The 19517-nt window shown below is 47.8% G+C and overlaps 1 protein-coding gene across 3 annotated transcripts in view; it reads right to left on the bottom strand.

Moving 5' to 3' along the window:
- Positions 1-63: 63 nt before the first annotated feature.
- The window catches only part of usp43b (ubiquitin specific peptidase 43b), a 31469-nt gene continuing 12015 nt past the window's right edge, over positions 64-19517 (bottom strand). Inside the window, exons 4-16 of one of the 3 annotated variants that reach the window (XR_009119631.1) lie at positions 16664-16756; positions 14831-14966; positions 14068-14212; positions 11928-12090; positions 10211-10322; positions 5623-5726; positions 4973-5050; positions 4763-4892; positions 3789-4122; positions 3317-3475; positions 3072-3245; positions 1350-2562; positions 64-969 (exon numbers count right to left, since the gene is read on the bottom strand). Coding sequence is in view for 2 of the 3 variants with exons in the window: in XM_058049994.1 (XP_057905977.1) it covers positions 1442-2562; positions 3072-3245; positions 3317-3475; positions 3789-4122; positions 4763-4892; positions 4973-5050; positions 5623-5726; positions 10211-10322; positions 11928-12090; positions 14068-14212; positions 14831-14966; positions 16664-16756 (2749 nt within the window). In the remaining variant the exon portion in view is untranslated. Of the gene's footprint in view, positions 2563-3071; positions 3246-3316; positions 3476-3788; positions 4123-4762; positions 4893-4972; positions 5051-5622; positions 5727-10210; positions 10323-11927; positions 12091-14067; positions 14213-14830; positions 14967-16663; positions 16757-19517 lie in introns of all 3 variants that reach the window. The other 2 variants (XM_058049995.1, XM_058049994.1) reach the window with 2 other exon arrangements.

Below are 19517 nucleotides of genomic sequence, written 5' to 3'. Positions count from 1 at the left end.
AGAGACACCCACCACTGTGCAATCCAACATCTGCAGTATACAGTATACAGTATACAGTATGTATGTAGTGCATGAATGGATGGATATAGGTGAACTTTGTTTTCAATATATGCAATAAATACATGACATATGGAAGGAAGTGAAAAAGGCTAAAATGGTGTCAAATATTCTATATGCGCTTTGAGAAACCATTGTACAACAATCAACTCATTCGTGATAAAAACAGTGTTTAATGTGCAACCCAGAAAATGTCGGTACAGGAAGTGGACACCATAGAAAGTGGGATACGGGGATGGATGTGACAACACCATGGAACGCTTCCTCGTGTCGTCCAGATGACGACACATCACATACAAAACGTAGCCTTACAAAAGTTAGTAATAAAATAGAATCTCCACATAATCACCTAATAAAGTCTTAACTAGGGGAACCAAGTCGGCCCAACGCCACACAACCTCAACGTGGGGTTGACATACGAGACACTGTGGGACCTCGGATTTCCTACGCCGCCTTTCTTGGTAGGATTTCACCAAATAGTACCCAATACCACACGAGTCAGGGATTCCCTAGTATGTGGTCGTCATAGCAACCATTTGGTGCCGTGCCACTCGTCCTTCAGTAAAGGTCAACACTATAAGAAAGTCAAAAGTCAAGCCATGACAATAATGGCTGACTTCCAGTCAGTCTTTCCGTGCTTTCGTTTCTCGGTGCCGTGTATTATTATGTTCTGGGCGTGGCCGAGCCTCACCTTTGTCACCTTTGAAAGCGAATCCCATGAAGGGCGGCGGCCCGGGTCGGCCCACCATGACGTGGGTAAGGACTCTGCATAGATTGGCTTTAAGACACACGGAAGACGACTAACAAACGAGCGCTACGGTAGAAACGCAGGAGAGAAGAACGTCTGAGTGATGTTTCATCTTGGCCGTGTCGGTTGAGGGCTCGAAGGTCATTGTGGAGGTCACACAGGCACTGATGGAAAATACAGCTATTAGTCTCTCCGTGAGGTGCTGCCATGGATGAACATGAACAACAACACAAGGCATATTCCACCCTCCCACCCCCCCAGGACACCCGGCCTCCTTCATGGCGGGTCATTGGCTCCAGACCCCAGATATAAGGTTCCTGATTCCATCATTTCCTAAATGAGAGGTGAGTGTAAATCTGTTAGTGTTTTAGTGTAATCCTCATAAATGATAAATGATGTGTTTTACTGTGTCTAATTTTGTGTAAAAACACTAAAAGGGATGGTAATCTTAATCTTAATCTTAATCTCTGCAGTAAGCATCCCTCATCCACCCTTAGTCAGCAATCATTGGTAAGCACATCAGTTCATCGGTACTTGAACACACCATAGTTGCCAATCGGTGGCCGGTCCTGGAGCGTAAACCTTGCCAAGGGCGTGGCCCCAGCGTCCGCATGACGTGAAGCCAATAGGAAGCATTTAACAGCAGGGCTCTTGGCCGGGTCTGTGCCTCCCCAGGGAGGTGGTACTGAATCGCGTCCTCTGCAGGGTGGCAAAGCCGGGCCTATCAGAGAGCAGGATGCGGGGGACGGGCGGGACCGCCACGTCGCCGTTCCTCTGCAGCGAGGCGCACCCGCGAAACGTCACGTCCATCATCGTCCGGACGCTGCTGGAGCTGTGAGCGCGCTTGATGTCGCCGCGGTCCAGGCGAGCGGCCTGTCCGTTCATCGGCGCCGCCTTGCAGACGCGCCCCTCGCAGCACGGGAGCGCTTTGACCTTGCCGTCGTCTTTGGTCGGGGCGCTCAGGGTTCCGTTAGAGAGCGACAGCCGGCTCAAGTCGGCGCTCGCCAGCTTTCCGAGATGGGCGTACCCGTTGACACGCCTGTCTGGATCCCTCAGCGGCGACCTTGGTACGTCCTTCCGAATGAAGGCGGGTCTGAAAAAGGCCAGGAGGCTGTCTTGGCTCTGACCTTCATGTCCTCTTTGTCCCACAGCTTGGAGGAACAAGGCTTCCCTTTGGACTTTGGCGCTGCCCCCCAAATGCACCTTGTCCTTCTTCAACGTGGAGTCTCTGCTTGGGGGCGCGCTGTGGCTGACCGGACCCCCTAAAACGGCCACTCTCTGAAGTTGGGGGTCCACCGTCCTGCCTTGGTCCGGCCTTGCTTTCCTGTGAGACGACCTGGACCTCAGAGAGCCGTCATCCCGGCCGTCGGGTCCCTGGTTGGGGTGTCTCTCCGCACCGGGCCTGCTTTGCCCCTCAGGGATTTTGGGGGAGTAGCAGGTTTCGGTCCAGCTCAAGCTGCTTCCGCTCGGCGAGCTGCACTCCCGCCGAGCTTCTCTTCCAGGGCCGTGCCTCTGCGGCGGGGTGGCCACCAGCTTTATGATGGGATCTTTGGTACATCGTGGGCGGCGCCCGGACTCCAGATACTCCACCAGCTCCTCGGACTGGGTCTCCGCTGAACGCTTCAGCCGGTCCTTGGCGCCGAAGGACCATCGCAGGGGCAGGACTTTGCTCAGCGTCTCCTTGGGCTTGGTCGGCGATCTCAGGCTCAGACTTCTTCCCTGGGTTCCTCGGACAAAGGGCTTGGATTCAAATCCATCTGGAACCAAGAAATACAGATGTACTTCTACTGTGTACATATATACTGCAGTAACTACATCTCAGCTTGTACTTGTACAAACATTTTGGCCTTTGTTTTTAAATAATCCTCATCTTTTGTCCTGATATGATGCCTTTCTTCCAGAAGGTTCTCCCAACCTCATTTTCCCAAAATGACTTAGTTTGTTTCTCATGATACTACGACCCTTAAAATAGGAACTCTGCTATTAAAATGACATCATTTTAATAATAATTTTAATAATAAGTTGATTGTCATTATATTTAGTCTGGTTAGAATACAACAATTTTCTCTTCATATTTTCACTTTATTCTCCAAAAATGTTTTCCTCTTGCACTAATGACTTTATTCCCAAGGTATTATGGCTTTTCTTCATTATGTTTGTCAGGTTATGAAAACAACATATTGAAATTGTATGCTAGTAAAATGTATGAGAGTATAATACATCATATAATACATAATATCCAATATCATGGCTGCCATATAATCACTTGTGCCTGCTGTCCTGGAGGCTTCTTCTCCAAACACCGGGAGCTCTGGAGATTCCGGGGGCCGCACGGGCACCGGGGGCCCCGAGCCGGATGCTGCTGGCGCCGGGGCCCCCCTGTCACTCCATCCGGTCAGCCGCACCAGCCAATGATCGGACGCGGAGGAGCTGGTGGAGCCTGGAAGAAGCGTTGGAAGCCGTCAGAGAAGTTGCCAGGCAACAAGCGAGAGAAGATGCTGAAGGTCTGACCGGTGACGGAGGAACTGGCCGACCAAGGAGGGATGGTCTTTCTTCTCTGATAAAAGAGGATGTAGGCGCCGCGTGTGCACACGTCGCCCTCGGGAAGCGGATCGGCGTTGCTGTCATCGTAGCCGTACCAGCGGCCGTCCACCGAGTTCCTACAGAAGGCTGCCATCACAACAACGAGATGATGAGACGACAAAAGTACAGCCTTTTCCTGTCCTGACGCGGGACTGCTTGGTGGCCAGACTGGCTTTAGGTCTGGGCTCTGGTTGGACCATTAATTTCATTTTGCTTTGGCAAAGTCCTTCATTTGATGTGCAAATTCATGTTTTATTGTCAAGTGCTGACATTTCACACTTTGATGGATGGTTCTTGAATGCAGCACGCCAAGCTAGCAGGACAGTTTGACCAGGTAGACATTTTGTGGGTGTGGCCTTACGCTTTAAGGTTTTCAACATGAGAGCTGCGTCCTGCTGACCTGTATAATGGCCGCCATGCATTCCGCCGTGGTGGTTGCACACGGCGTACAGGTCGTACAGGAAGTCAGGAGGAGCCAGGTGGAGCTGTCTGGACTGCTTCCAGCCGGGGTCCTGGGCGGCGTGGTTGCGTTTCTTCACCATGTGGGGGGTCATGTCCAGGCCCGCCAGGGGGAAACGGACCAACGTGGTCAGCTTGTTCCTCCGCTCGCCCACCTGCCTGAAGCGCTTGAGGTGCAGGATGAGGATGTCCGGGAGCGTCCACAGGCTCATCTTCACCATGCCCTGCTGCAGCTGCTTGCAGTGGGGACACTTCCAGGCGTCATCGGGGGCCAGCTGGGGGGACGGAGGAAGAAGATATCAGGCTGTAAATTAGACCGTGATGATTAGACCCGTGACTCATGGGTCATTTTGAAGGCAAGGACATTGCCTTCTCTTCTCAAAAGAACATCATGGCAAGAGTCAAACGTGGTGGTGGTAGTGTGATGGTCTATGGCCGTTTAGCTGCTTCAGGACCTGGAAGACTTGCTGTGATCAATGGAAGCATGGATTCTGCTGAAGGAGAATACCCGGCCATCAGCTGGTGACCTCAGGCTGAAGGCAACCTGGGTTCTTCAGCAGGACCATGATCCTAAACACACCCCCAGCGTGGCTGAATGACAACAATTGTGCAAAGAGTGGGCCAACATTCCTCCGTATGGAGAAGAGACTCATTGCAAGTTATCCCAAATGCTTGATTGCAGTTGTTGCGGCTGTTTGAAACGTGTTTGGAGATCTGCCACATGCAGATATATGTATCTGATATATGTATGCAGATATACGTACATGCAGATATATATATCTGTATGTGGCAGATCTCCAAAGAGTAAAACCAGTTGACCTCAAATTGATATCTTCTTAACTTGGAACCCAAATAACGGGTACCCCAATGTTGTAATTGGATCCCCATGATGAAGAGCAGGCGTCCCGAGCGTACCTGCTCCTCCTTGGTGTAGAGCTGGAAGCACTCATCCAAGGTGCAGCTGTACTGCTGCACGTGCTGCTGCTGCTGGTTCCGAACGCTCTCCGCATCCCTCACCACTTCCTCCTGGATGTTTCCAAACAGGCTGGGGGCCGAGACACGCGGCTTTCAGTGCGAAGGGAACTATTAAGGGAACGTGCTTAAAAAGCTCCAGGGACTAGTCACCAGTCTTTGATCCTGTACTCCCACTCGATGATCAGCTTCACGTGTGGGGGTCCTCCTGGGCTGCAGAGTCTTAGCGCTCTAAAGGGGGGAGATCATGTCTACGTGATTCAGGCCTTTGGTCCAGCGACTGTAGCATGCTGCTATCCTTTTCATCAAGGACATTTTATTATACTGCATCAACTCATATACTATATATATATATAAACTATTAAGTAATATACTGTACACTGTGGCACCTTGGCCACTAGATGTCAGCATACCCATGGAAGACAGACATGATGAGACCACTTCTTCTATGTTGAACCACACACACACAAACATGGGAACAGGTATGGGACACGCCATGGGAACAGGTATGGGACACGCCATGGGAACAGGTATGGGACACGCCATGGGAACAGGTATGGGACACGCCATGGGAACAGGTATGGGACACGCCATGGGAACAGGTATGGGACACGCCATGGGAACAGGTATGGGACACGCCATGGAAACACGTGTGTGACACACCATGGGAACCTGTATGGGACACCACATGGGAACACAGCGCCGGTTCTCAGGCGGTTCCCCCATGTTTCCACCCCACCAGCTGGTGCTTTGCCCCCAAACAGCCATTGAATAAAAGCTTCACGTCCACGTTCCACACCCACCTGTCAACGGCAGGGTGGTAGAGGGGCCGGGTGTCCTGAGGTGACAAGTAGCTGTAAAATGATGATCCTCCCACTACGCGAATGTTGAAGAGCACTCGGTTATTCTGGAATAAAAAACAGGGGAGGATGAGAAGACTTGGGGTTCATACACATATACATTATTTACAGTGGAACCTTGGTTTTCATCATGAATGTGCCATAAGAAATGATGCATATCCAATTACAAGATTGGGGTCCCCAATATTTGGGTTCTAAGTTAATAAGATATGAATTTGAGGTCAACTGGTTACCTCGCTAGCTCAAGAAAATGTACAAAACTGAGGCAGAGTTTGGATGTAAGCTTTTAACCAAAAAGCACACTAACCGAGGCGTACTCTAACCAAAGTTCTACTGTATTGACATCCAGTATGTACTCCTCCTTTGCGTTACAGTACAGTACATACAGTTTGTATGATAGAGAGATGGGAGGTGCATTAGGACTGAAGGAGAACAGATTTCCTCCTTTTCATGAAATCTGCTCTGTGGATGAAGTCTGAGCTCAAACACAAACACCCACGCTCCGTCCTGTGAGCAAGGCAGCGCATTCCTCATTCCTCAGGTTTTGGTATGGTCATATACGCTGGAACACAACCTTAGGGGATATTACACAATGCCGTACAATACAAGCACCGCAAATCATTCATCTTAGAAGTCTGGTGCTCAGAATGAATGTTTTTCATAGCTTCAGCATCGTTCCATACCCGACTATGAATGTTTCCATAGTTACTACATAGTTCCATACCCGACTATGAATGTTTCCGTAGTTACTACATAGTTCCATACCCGACTATGAATGTTTCCATAGTGACTACATAGTTCCATACCCGACTATGAATGTTTCCGTGGTTACTACATACTTCCATACCCGACTATGAATGTTTCCATAGTTACTACATACTTCCATACCCGACTATGAATGTTTCCATAGTTACTACATAGTTCCATACCCGACTATGAATGTTTCCATAGCTTCAGCATAGTTCCATACCCGACTATGAATGTTTCCATAGTTACTACATAGTTCCATACCCGACTATTAATGCTTCCATAGTTACTACATAGTTTCATACCCGACTATGAATGTTTCCGTAGTGACTACATAGTTCCATACCCGACTATGAATGTTTCCGTAGTTACTACATAGTTCCATACCCGACTATGAATGTTTCCATAGTTACTACATAGTTCCATACCCGACTATGAATGTTTCCATAGTTACTACATAGTTCCATACCCGACTATTAATGCTTCCATAGTTACTACATAGTTTCATACCCGACTATGAATGTTTCCGTAGTGACTACATAGTTCCATACCCGACTATGAATGTTTCCGTAGTTACTACATAGTTCCATACCCGACTATGAATGTTTCCATAGTTACTACATAGTTCCATACCCGACTATGAATGTTTCCGTAGTGACTACATAGTTCCATACCCGACTATGAATGTTTCCATAGTTACTACATAGTTCCATACCCGACTATGAATGTTTCCATAGTGACTACATAGTTCCATACCCGACTATGAATGTTTCCATAGTTACTACATAGTTCCATACCCGACTATGAATGTTTCCATAGTTACTACATAGTTCCATACCCGACTATGAATGTTTCCATAGTTACTACATACTTCCATACCCGACTATGAATGTTTCCATAGTTACTACATAGTTCCATACCGGACTATGAATGTTTCCATAGTTACTACATACTTCCATACCCGACTATGAATGTTTCCATAGTTACTACATAGTTCCATACCAGACTATGAATGTTTCTGTAGTTACTACATAGTTCCATACCCGACTATGAATGTTTCCGTAGCTTCAGCATAGTTCCATACCCGACTATGAATGTTTCTGTAGTTACTACATAGTTCCATACCCGACTATGAATGTTTCTGTAGTTACTACATACTTCCATACCCGACTATGAATGTTTCCATAGTTACTACATAGTTCCATACCCGACTAGGAATGTTTCTGTAGTTACTACATACTTCCATACCCGACTATGAATGTTTCCATAGTTACTACATACTTCCATACCCGACTATGAATGTTTCCGTAGTTACTACGTAGTTCCATACCCGACTATGAATGTTTCCGTCTGTGGACTGGTCTTCCCAAAGCGGCGTGGTTAATGTGGGTGTTTATTGAGGGTGCAGTGTGCGTTTCAGCTACAAAAGGAGCATTCGTCAGCGTGAAGGACTGACACTGTCGCTGCTCACGCTCAATGCTATTTGCCACTTTCAGCGCGCACGGCTAACCGGAATATTTTAGGCCCAATAAATCTCATCTGTGCCAACAAAACGCCATTCTTCTCTCAGCTTGCAACAAAATGATCAATAACGCGGCCGCCTGGCTGTTTTAGAATAGATTACATTGCTATTCTTGCTTTGCTAAGCATCATGCCAACCTTTTCAAATCCTTTCCAGCAAAGTCAGTAGCGGGGAAAATGACGGAGAGAAGAAGGACTGCTTTTGATTCCACGTTTTTGCTGAGGCTAAAATTAGATGGAAGCGGAAAAATCCACTTGACGCCGTAATTCTTTGATGCGAGCGGCTATTGATTTGCTTTCAAAAGGAGAGCTAACATCTGCTCTGAGCATCGCTCCTTCCGGGGCAGAGGTTGGCACCACAAAACTTCATTCTACTGTACGCCGCTGCGTAGTACATGCTGCATGCCACAGTAGTGCCGTGTACAGTAGTGCCACGTACAGTAGTGCTGCATGCCAGGGGGCCGCATACAGTAGTGCCACGTACAGTAGTAGTGCCACGTACAGTAGTACTGCGTGCCGCGCACAGCAGTACCACGCACAGTAGTGCCACATATAGTAGTACCACATACAGTAGTGCCGCGTACAGTAGTGCCACATATAGTAGTACCACATACAGCAGTACCACGCACAGTAGTGCCACATATAGTAGTACCACATACAGTAGTGCCGCGTACAGTAGTGCCACATATAGTAGTACCACATACAGTAGTGCCGCGTACAGTAGTGCCACATATAGTAGTACCACATACAGCAGTACCACGCACAGTAGTGCCACATATAGTAGTACCACATACAGTAGTGCCGCGTACAGTAGTGCCACATATAGTAGTACCACATACAGCAGTACCACGTACAGTAGTGCCACATATAGTAGTACCACATACAGCAGTACCACGTACAGTAGTGCCACATATAGTAGTACCACATACAGCAGTACCACGCACAGTAGTGCCACATATAGTAGTACCACATACAGTAGTGCCGCGTACAGTAGTGCCACATATAGTAGTACCACATACAGCAGTACCACGCACAGTAGTGCCACATATAGTAGTACCACATACAGCAGTACCACGCACAGTAGTGCCACATATAGTAGTACCACATACAGTAGTGCCGCGTACAGTAGTGCCACATATAGTAGTACCACATACAGTAGTGTCGCGTACAGTAGTGCAGCCCTCGGGCCGCGTTCAATGTCTTACAGCACGTGGTGACACTCCAAGATGCTAAAAACAATCCATTGTAGCCAATATATGCTAAGCTATCTGAAAAAGCCTCCACATGGACTGATTCATAATGAATACATTTTATTCCTACATTTTTTCCATGATATTTGGACCCCCCCAAACCCCAGGAAATGCTTGGAATCATCCAAATATGAACAGTATTATGTTTTGCAAAGCTGCTGTAAATCTGGAATACAGCTCCCACAATATGAAAGCATTTCCTTTCTGCCTCCAGCTGCTTTTTGCCGCTTTGCCGCTTGTGCCATACTGTGTCATTTTGGGGCCGAGCATCGTTGGATCATCTAGCACCGCAGGAGGGAAATCATGTCCCCGTGCACGCCTCCCTGCTCACGCCTGCAAGCTATTTGTTAAAAAACAATGGTTCTACTCCCTGATGACACATGGTACCTCCCTTACAGGTCAGGATCTCATGATCAGACCACTTTAAGGCCGGATTAACATTGCAGGGATTGGGATTTAGTGCTGATATCATTTATTTCACCGTCTATTTATGGATTATTTCAAGGGCACCTATTATGCTATCATTTTTGAGTAGTGGACAATAGTAGTAGTAGTAGTAGTAGTAGTAGTAGTAGTAGTAGTAGTCCTATAGAGCAGCTACACGCCATAACCAGCACAGGCAGCTTTCTAGGCCTTCCACAATCTGCACCTATTCAGCTCTATTTCTGTGGATTTCGTGCTTCCCGTCGGTGAAAATGGATCTAATTTATTAAAACCCGCCTCCAGACACGCCCAGTCCGCCGTGATTGGTCACACTCAGAGTGCTCAGATGAACTTCCAGTGTTGTGCCGATAGCCGAATCCAACTTTTTATCCGATTGGGAAGTAGAGATGGATTAGTTTCTCATGAAAAGGTTACATCAAGACGTCTCTTTTCCCATAGTAGTAGTACTAGTAGTAGTATTTTGTAAAGAAATATAAATGCAACCACCTGTACCATGTAGTAGTAATGTAGTAATAATGCTGTAGCAGCGTGGCATCTTCCCCGTATTATCATGAGTAGCCGCTCCGTACCTGTGGCGGCGCCCCATTGATCATCAGGTAGTACAGCTTGCTGAGGATGCTCTGCTGCAGCTGGTCCCAGGAAATAGACCGATCCTCCCTCATTAAGAATGGGGGGCCGAACCTGGAACACCAACAAAGGGCCCACGTTAACACCGCTTGGCTCACACAGCAGGGTGCCATCCACATCAGAGAAACCATAGCGGCATTAGAGCGACATTGTCATGAGAACATCTCCATGGAAGCATGGAGATACCACATGGATCACATGACACATTCATTGTATGATTATACATAATACATATTCAACTGGCTGGGATTTATGGGTAGGAGTCCACTTGAGGAGACAATGGGAGCTACGCAGTGACAGCATTACTGCGATATCCTGGAAGTACGAGGGACACACACACACACACACAAACACACACACACACACACGCACACACACACCTCCCAAAATAGAAATGGAGGAACTGCAGTGACAACTACGGGACGTTAGCAGGCCTTGGGCGTACTACGAGATGACAATCAACAGCATCTAAACTAGCAGGAAGCAAAGGCAGGCCGATCCCGAGATCAATACTCTATAGCAGGGGTGGGCAAACTTTTTGACTCGCGGGACAAAATTTACAGGGGGGGGCAGACTATATATTTTACACGTAACAGTCCACCTGGTATTATTGTATCTGTAAAATTGTCACGCAATCTGCTATTATTATTTATTATTTTATATTTATATTTAAATATTTTAAAAATAATAAAATATTATAATAATTACAATAAAATTAAAATAATAATTATTATATTATTATTATATAAAATATGCAAATATAACAATAATATAATATATAATTAATATAATAATTAGCATTAATATAATAATTATAATAATCATAATAGTTCTAACAATAATTATAATAATCTAATAATCTAATAATAATTATTATTATTATGTGCTTGTGTCTCTTTTTTCAGGAGCACTTTGTAAACAACAGACCATGTCAAAAACGAATTTGATAAAACCATCAAAAGGTTGGCTCAGGCCATGATGCCAGGTTGTATGTTGACTTTAAATGAAATACTTTGGAAAGATTGGGCGGGCCGTATTCAAACACTTGGCGGGCCGGATGTGGCCCCCGGGCCGTAGTTTGCCCACCCCTGCTCTATAGGAATGCACCAAATATGTTGAAATCAATGTATGAATTATTCTAATAATAAACACATTACAATAATACGTATACTACCACCAGTCCACTGCTGCGACCATGAAGAAGCAGCTTGAGGAATGGGCCTCCCATGTGATCTCCTTGGCAGAGCCACGTCCTCCCACCGTCATCTGCCGAGTCCCACATGGGTGGGCGGGTACTTGGATCAACGACACCCGTCATTTGGGAAGGACAAACCGACACTGACTGACAGCGCCGGATGCCATTGGACTTTCCCACGCCCGTGCTGGCGAGCCCGCCTCCATTGATCCACGCGTCTGATGGATCTGCAGCCGGCCAGATGTTGGCCTCCTCCGTCGTTTGATTTCAGACTCATCACGGGGGGGGGGCGGGGACAACGGATGTTTGGCATTTGTGTTTGAGGGGGGGTGAAATGACCTTGACGCGTCTGGCACAGCGCTACCGTAGATATAACATGTTGACGTTCCGTGTGAGAGACCGAGGACCACGCTACGCTACGTGTTAGCGAAAGAGGAAAGGACACACGGAACCCGTGTGAGTACCTCACGGTCTGCTGGCCTGCTCCTGCCGCGTTGCACACCAACAGCAGGATCTTCGTGGGCTCGCCCTGGTTGAGGAATTCCGAGGACAAAGCCCCGGATGCCGGTAACCTTTGACCCTGAGGACCGGTGGCAAACGGAGACGACGGGAGACTGTGATGGTAGCCTGGAGATGAAGCGTATTAGTGGAACCTCAGTTAGCGCACATTTGGCCTCTGTCTGTATGTTTGATATGTAAAAAGCTCTCCTCCCATTTTGTGTGGAAGTGGTAAATTAATATGCATGTTTTTATGTTGGCTTCTCACCTTGTCCTTCTTCCCCACTCCGCTTGAAGCTTTTAACACCAAAACATTCCAACATTTAGCTTAAATAAATTAAAGGCTAACTAATTAGTATGTTAGCTTGCTATGTTAAAAGCTACAGCTACAGCTTTTGTCCCTTCAATGATTCTGTGGCCTGCACACAAGTGTTGCATAATGTTATGTAAACAACAAGTAGTAGGAGTCTAAAGGTGACTATAGGGGTGTTATTTCATGTCTACAGTGCTCTAATAATGGTCATAAACACATTTTCCATGCCCTACTGGGGGATGATTCCTTTTATTAACATCCTACTTTGCAGAAATTGACTGACGGAACCAATTTGTAAAAGTATGAAAAGATGCTTTGGAATGAATTCCTTATGGTAAAATGTAAATATTATGAATATTATGAGTATTAATGATGCTGCCTGACTAAATATTGTTTTTGGTGACAGACAGATAATGTTTGAGATTTCCTCTTGAAATGATGACTGCGTTGTCGGCCTGCTCTTGAAACTTAACACCCCAGGCGTGAGCGAGGGGGGGGGCAGAGATGAGACAGCAGCTTTCTATTTTAGGGGCGACTGATTCACGGGCCAGATGGACGCTTGGCGGCCTGAACTCCCCACAGGAAGTCTTATCTGATGCATCCTCTTATCCTCACCGCCTGGTGACGAGGTGCCAGCCAGCGCCACTTCGCCTCTGCCCCGCCTCGTGTTGACACTGACGCGTGTGTGTGGGGGGGGGGGGGGGTTGGGTGTAGAATATGCCTGCGAAATGTGACGCCGACGGGGCTGCGTTTTTATCACACACTCGACAACCTCGGAGCTCCGCACGCAGGTCAGCGCTCCGAGGTTGACGGTGATAAATCACACAGCAAATCCCACTCAGACAGGAAGTCAGTGATTGGCCAAAGTTACGGAGCCCCCCCCCCACCCCCACCCAAACCTGATGTTTTATTAAAAGCCGTTGTTCTCCCGACACTTGATTGATCACCGGCGGTAGCTGCCATGAGTGTCATCTCGGTGTTAGCGCATCCCTCCCCATGCAGGAGGAATTGGGGCCTGCTGAGGGCGGTCATCTGTGTGCTGGGGGGGGGGGGTGGCTATTCAGAAGTCATCAAAGTCTGCAAATGCTTTAACATGACTTGGCTGATGCAATATCTTGACCCCAGAGAACGCTCGTCCTGATGACAAGGCAACGCTTTTCATTTATTATTGATTAGTGTTGTCTCATCGGGCGACCTGTGAGGGGGTGGGGGGGGCTAAATCACAGGAGAAGGGACCTCTGGCCGCCGTGAAGGGAATCTCCTCGCCCAGTGAAAGGCTCACGAAAGAGGAAAGAGGAAACTGCTGAGGTCACCTGCTGGTCCGTCCTTCCGAGCGTTACATCGGGATGCAGCGAAGGAGCGCCGCCACCCCCCCCCCATTAAATCCAACATTTTATGCCATCCTGTCAAACACTATAGCGTATCTACGTGGACGTCTCTCGCGTCTGTAACTCTCTCAGCTAGCGTGAAAACAACGTATGGACGTATGGATCAGCGCTTTGGGACTTTGACCTTGAAAGCAGCACAGCAATGACAAACAGACTAAACACGGTCAAACTATAATTAGACACGCCTGACGCTCCATCACTACGTCAGCCTCGTGCGGCCCCAGGAAGCCTGGGAATTACGTACCCATAACGCAACTCGTCTCTTTCCTTGGAAATCATTCGGGGGGGGGGGGCACCGGCGGCTCTCAGAATTGATTTCAATTCATAGACTTGATTTGAAAATGATTGTTGGAATAAATGCAATAAACGTCTGCCAGAGATTTCCATTTGTCAGCACTAAATTACCTGAAGTGCGGGCGGAGCCGCCTCTGATGTAGAGGGGCGGGGCCTGGAAGGCATAGATGACATCATTTTCAGCGACGCTGGTGAGATGGTCTTCATCAAAGAAGGAGCGCTGGAAGCCAGTGGAGTAGACCTCCGTCAGGATCACCTGGGGAGGGACACACGCACCGGGGGTCACGAAGACCTGCTGGGACCGCTTCCTTCACCTCATGGTTTTGGGGTGAACTCCCGCTCCGCCATTATCCCATACAGGGACTGGGGCGTCCCTCTCTGATGATGTACTACTCTACTTTGAGCACTAGGGGTTGGTCATGTGACTCCAAGGTCCTGTGAGACACACCAGCAGAGACAACAGGGTCTGAATGATCTCACAACAGGGACAATAGTCCCTAAAACTGTTGACCCACGTCAAGCTAAAACTCAACTCTGAGCCCCCAACGTCATTATTTTCTGTAATTGTGTCCACCATACCGTGCAAAACAAGAGTGAAGGCGACCATAGGGGTGTTACTTCATGTCCAGAGGGCTCTAATAATGTTAAAAAACATATTCAGAAGGCTGTCAAAGCATTAATGAAGGAATCCTATGACAGGAGGGGGGGGGGGGGCAAAGCAGCAAAAGGGAGGATCAGTGTTGCCAGATGGGACGGGATCCCTTCCAAGGCCCTGGAATACTTTTCCTTATTTCTTTGGGGGGGGGGGCTGTCTAGAGATTGGAAGAGCAGCAGTGAAGACACCGTGGAGGTGACGCACGTGGCGCACGGTTACCTGGTCCGGGGAGATGTTGCCCTCATCGGCCACCATCCTTCTCAAGCAGGCCACGGAAGCGAAGAGCGGCACGGCCAGCCCCACTCTCAGGTACCTTTGTCCCTTGCTGCCGAACACCAGCGTCACACACACGGGCCTGCCGGGGACCAACATGCAGTCAGGCGGGGTCCGAGGAAGCCTAACCTTCCTAACCTCTAAGCCGCGCCCGTTACCGTTTCTACTGCTGACTCCTCGCTACGGCCAGGAGGACAAAAGAAGACGCCATGAATAAGTCAGCACGTTTTAGCATGAATAATGCATCATTAGGAGTTAAGTTTTAGGACTGCCAAATAATGGAATCTGTTGCATTTTTAAAAGCCGGGAGCCCTTGGCTCTGACCTCTCCAGGGGCGGGACCCCCTTTTACGCAGGCTTTCCCGGCTGGGAATGTTGCCTGGCTGTTCCGCCTCACCCCTTTTTGTAAAGCACACAGGGTTAGCGGTATCGCTCCCACAGCCGAACCGCCATAACGGATCATCACGTACACGTACCTGCCAAGGCCACCGTGACCACACCTTCTTTCTCACGTGTTCTCTACGTGGCAGTACTGCAGTACTGCAGCTTGGAAAGTGTTGGGGCGTACCACCACATTCCAAAACGAAGTGAAACACAACCGTTGTATTGGATTGGGTAAGTGTCCATCATGTCAGGCCGATCGATACTCAGTCAAGCTACCTTTTTCAGGCCTTCCTGGAAACGCTGATTTATCTCCTTTGGAGTTCATGGACTTTCCAAAAACACACAAAGTAGAAGAAGGAATGTTCCCTGATGGTTAATCATTGGAATCCAATGGTTTCATCCTGACACGATGATGGCAGCAAGACAACACAGGTGTGTCGGTGTATGGGTGGATGGAGAGAACCATCTCCATCCATCCTGGTCTGCCTCCTTGTGAGGCTCTTATCCCCCTAAACTTGGTTTCCGACTTCTATAAATACATCCAGAAGGTCCACAGCTTCCTCAGTAGAAGATAGATTTGCAGCCATACTGGGTAAACCAAAAGATCCATTATGCAAAGAATGCAATATGACGGCACACAATTTGGGTTTGGGCTGCTTGGCACGGGACGTGTTTGTCTGGAGGTCTGGAGACGGCTTTGGGCCTGTGACGATATCTGCACACAAAGACAATTTGAAAACGGATCTGGTTCACCTCGGTCTGACAAACACCAAGTGGGGGCGCCGTTATTACACCCAAATTCCTATTGGTTGAAAAACATGGCTGCCATCAATCCAGTCATGGCTGGACTGGCTGCTAATTGGCCATAAACATTTGCCTAATGCCGGGTCTCAAACTCAATCTAGCGGGGGGCCGCAGTTTGGAGACCCTGGCTGAGTATTGGCTCCAATGCCTCCCTCATCCACAAACAAACGGGGGGGGGGGGGGGGGGGGGGGGGTTATAGATATGAAACATCAGCATGACAGTAGAAGGTTGGGCTTCCTTGAGTTGCTCAAGAGATGCTTGAAGAAAGCCGCTCCTTATTTTCAGCCGTTGGAATGGCAGGACGCCATTACTCCACATACTCAACATAAACATAACAGTCTGACTCCCGTCATGTGGCTTTTGGCTGCCCTGCATGCTTTGCGGTAACATCCACAGCATGTTGAGCACAATCCACAGGAGGTGCAGCCAAGGTGTTTTCCAATCATGTGTAAAAAGGAGGACACACCTCCTGTTGTGTGCTACATGATGCGGATGCCAGTCCACAAGGTCGGTTTTATCAGAAGACCCAACCTCTGTTCCCGATGGAAGAACGGATCACATCGTAAAATGGCGGAAAAGAGCAGGACTCACCTGGTCTGCCGAAGAGGAATGGGGAGCGAGATGCACAGGAAAGGGTCAAAGGTGTTGCTTTGTTTCAGACAATGAGGACACGTCAGTGACGATCTGGCAAAAGATAGAACCCAGTCACATTAGTCTAGTCCCAGGTCCAGGTTTCAATTTCATCTACTGGTGCAATCCGACAGGAACGGGGTGGGCTTCATCATGCACACGTGCAGAAGACTCAACAGATCTGATTGGGGGAATGGAACAGAGGAGCTTCCCATCTCCAAAGCCCATGTACCACCACCGTGGGATAGCGAGAACAACAACAGGGAACAACCAGGACTTGGATGGGATCATCTTTCAATTTCAGTTCATTTGTTGGGAATTACACTTGAACCTAATCTAATCTCTGAGGAACACCTTGGAGACACTTATTGGGCTGGAGACAAGGAACCAGAAGGTATTGCCCTTTCCCAAAAGTAGATGCAAGGTTTTGTCCAACATTTCCAGATCATGTGACAAAGAAGCCGGACTCCGTGCTATCATGGAGTCATCATGGCATATTTATTTTGGACAGGCAGATACAGAGGCAGCTTCTATTTTCATTGCTGTGACATCAACAAACCTGCAGCTACGTACACGATGGAAGCTGCAAAAAGCGTGCAGTCGTTGGCGGGTCTGCCAACACACGTCTGCTAACGTATCGCCACGATGGCAGCACAAAAACTGAGGACAGACTTTCCTGATGATGGATTCCAATGATCCTCTTAAATCCAACATTTTATGGCATCCTGTCAAACACTATAGCGTATCTACTTGGCGGGTCTGCTAACACGTCTAACACGTCTGCTAACGTATCGCCACGATGGCGGCACAGGAACTGAGGACAGACTGTCCTGATGATGGATTCCAATGATCCTCATGTCATCTTTCCAAAAATGCTACTAGACTGCAATGAAGAAGTCTACTTTCTGATAAAGTGAACTGAGGGAGTACTCATAGTATAAAGTACACACCAGATAGAGGGTGGAAACGTGGGGTGGGGGTGGTGGGGGTGGGGGGGGGGGGTGACTAAAGCTCTATTGAGGCAAGCCCAGCTGACACTGAATCTCTCCCTCTTGGCATAGTGGAATGGCCGCCCTACGGATGTCTGATCCTCGCCAGGAACCAGCGAGGGTCTGCTCCACTCCATGCATGCAAATCACACTCAAGCCCCACTGAAACATAGATGTGGCCCCCGCTGCTGGAAAACACTTAAGAGGAGAAACGCTTGGAAGGCAGAGGCCATGTTCTGGTGATGGACTAATGGAGGAAGCATGCGAAGCCTGAGGAACCAAGGCTGGATTTCCAATAGCAACCGGAGGTTTTATCTACGTCTGCATGCGCTTTAAAAACGCTGCTTGTTGTTTATAATGAACGAATGATGGGTGCTTTCACTTTGAATGACCAAATAGCAGAAAGGTCTACCACGACGGCAGCAAAGGTTGCTAGATGTTGGTGGTCAAAAATCAGATCATAAAGCTGAAGGTCTATGCTTCACTCCTATTTTATGTCCTGGTTTATAATGGCTTCTAAATAAAAAAAGCATCACTCACTCGTACAGTACTAACATACAGTACTCATGTGTTGGCCTGTGTATTTGTCAATGTTAGCTTAGCAACATCTCGTACGACCAAATGAAGAATGAAACACGAGCGAAGGAAAGGTACGGAATGGCCATCCCTGGTCGTAAATGAGCAAAGCATCCGGTTGACGGTGCCAAAGCCCTGGAACAGACAGCAGTAAAACAAAGATGGTCCCCATCAGTCAGTGAATGAAGCTGCAGTCCGCCCCTCATAAAACGGATCATTTACTGGCCTCATAAACTGGAAGAGCCAATTGAAGCAGTCTGACCCTGCAGGTCAAATGGGGGGGGGGGGGGGTGTAATTCCAGCAAGAGTAGATGCGTGGGTGACAATGTCATACAAAAGGCGATAAATAAATACATAAGCTGGAGTCTATGATCTTCTAGCCGACACAAGAAGACAATAAAGTGGTTTGTCTGCTCTGCTTTGTTTGGGTCAACTTGTATCTTGGCTGCCATGACTGAACAGTGGCTCAGTGGGAGCATTATTGGGTCTGTTGGTCGCTGATGTCGTGTTGCTTTGCATTGATCACAACAAAGTCACGTGTTCATTCGGCGGGACTTCAGAAGAAACGATCATCTATGCGTGGTTTTGGTGGCAAGTATCTGATGTGACTATGAGAGTCACAGCTGAGGTATTTGAACGTTGAGGAGTGAGGAGACGCAGGATGACATGTAGTATTGGCCACCGTCACACTGAGCTGCTAATGTTGTGAGGATCTGGCAGCTCAGCATCTCCAAACTAAATCACAGCAGGTCGAGTCTGAGTCAAGGGATTCCGTAAGTCTACATTGGTGTCCAGGACAAAGAACTAAAGACAAACCCATACACTATTACTACTTTTCAATGATAACATTTTTTCTTGGTTGTAGTACACCAGGGGTGCTCACACTTTTTCAGCATGCGAGCTACTTTTAAAATGACCGAGTCAAAATGATCTACCCACTACAAAAATGCAAAACATCTATTTATTTTCAAATGTATTGAGGATTATTTGTACGTACAATGTATGTTGATGTACCTTACATAACCAAATGAGCCAATATTGCAAAACACACATAATTAACTATTAACATTTTTTGTAATTACCTGAGTTTACTTTGATGACTTGCACTGAATTGAACCAGCCAGGGATGCATAGTCCGGACAGTAGCTGCTGATAGCCAGCCTCAAGCACACTTCCAAATGTTTATCAGTCATGGATAATATCCGTATCACAATATCCGTATAATATTCCATATCCGTATGGAAGTGATA

The sequence above is a fragment of the Doryrhamphus excisus genome, chromosome 15 (genome assembly GCF_030265055.1).
Source record: "Doryrhamphus excisus isolate RoL2022-K1 chromosome 15, RoL_Dexc_1.0, whole genome shotgun sequence".
Lineage (NCBI taxonomy): Eukaryota > Metazoa > Chordata > Actinopteri > Syngnathiformes > Syngnathidae > Doryrhamphus > Doryrhamphus excisus.
Note: the sequence above shows the minus strand (reverse complement) of the source record. Positions and strands in the feature narration are given on the sequence as shown.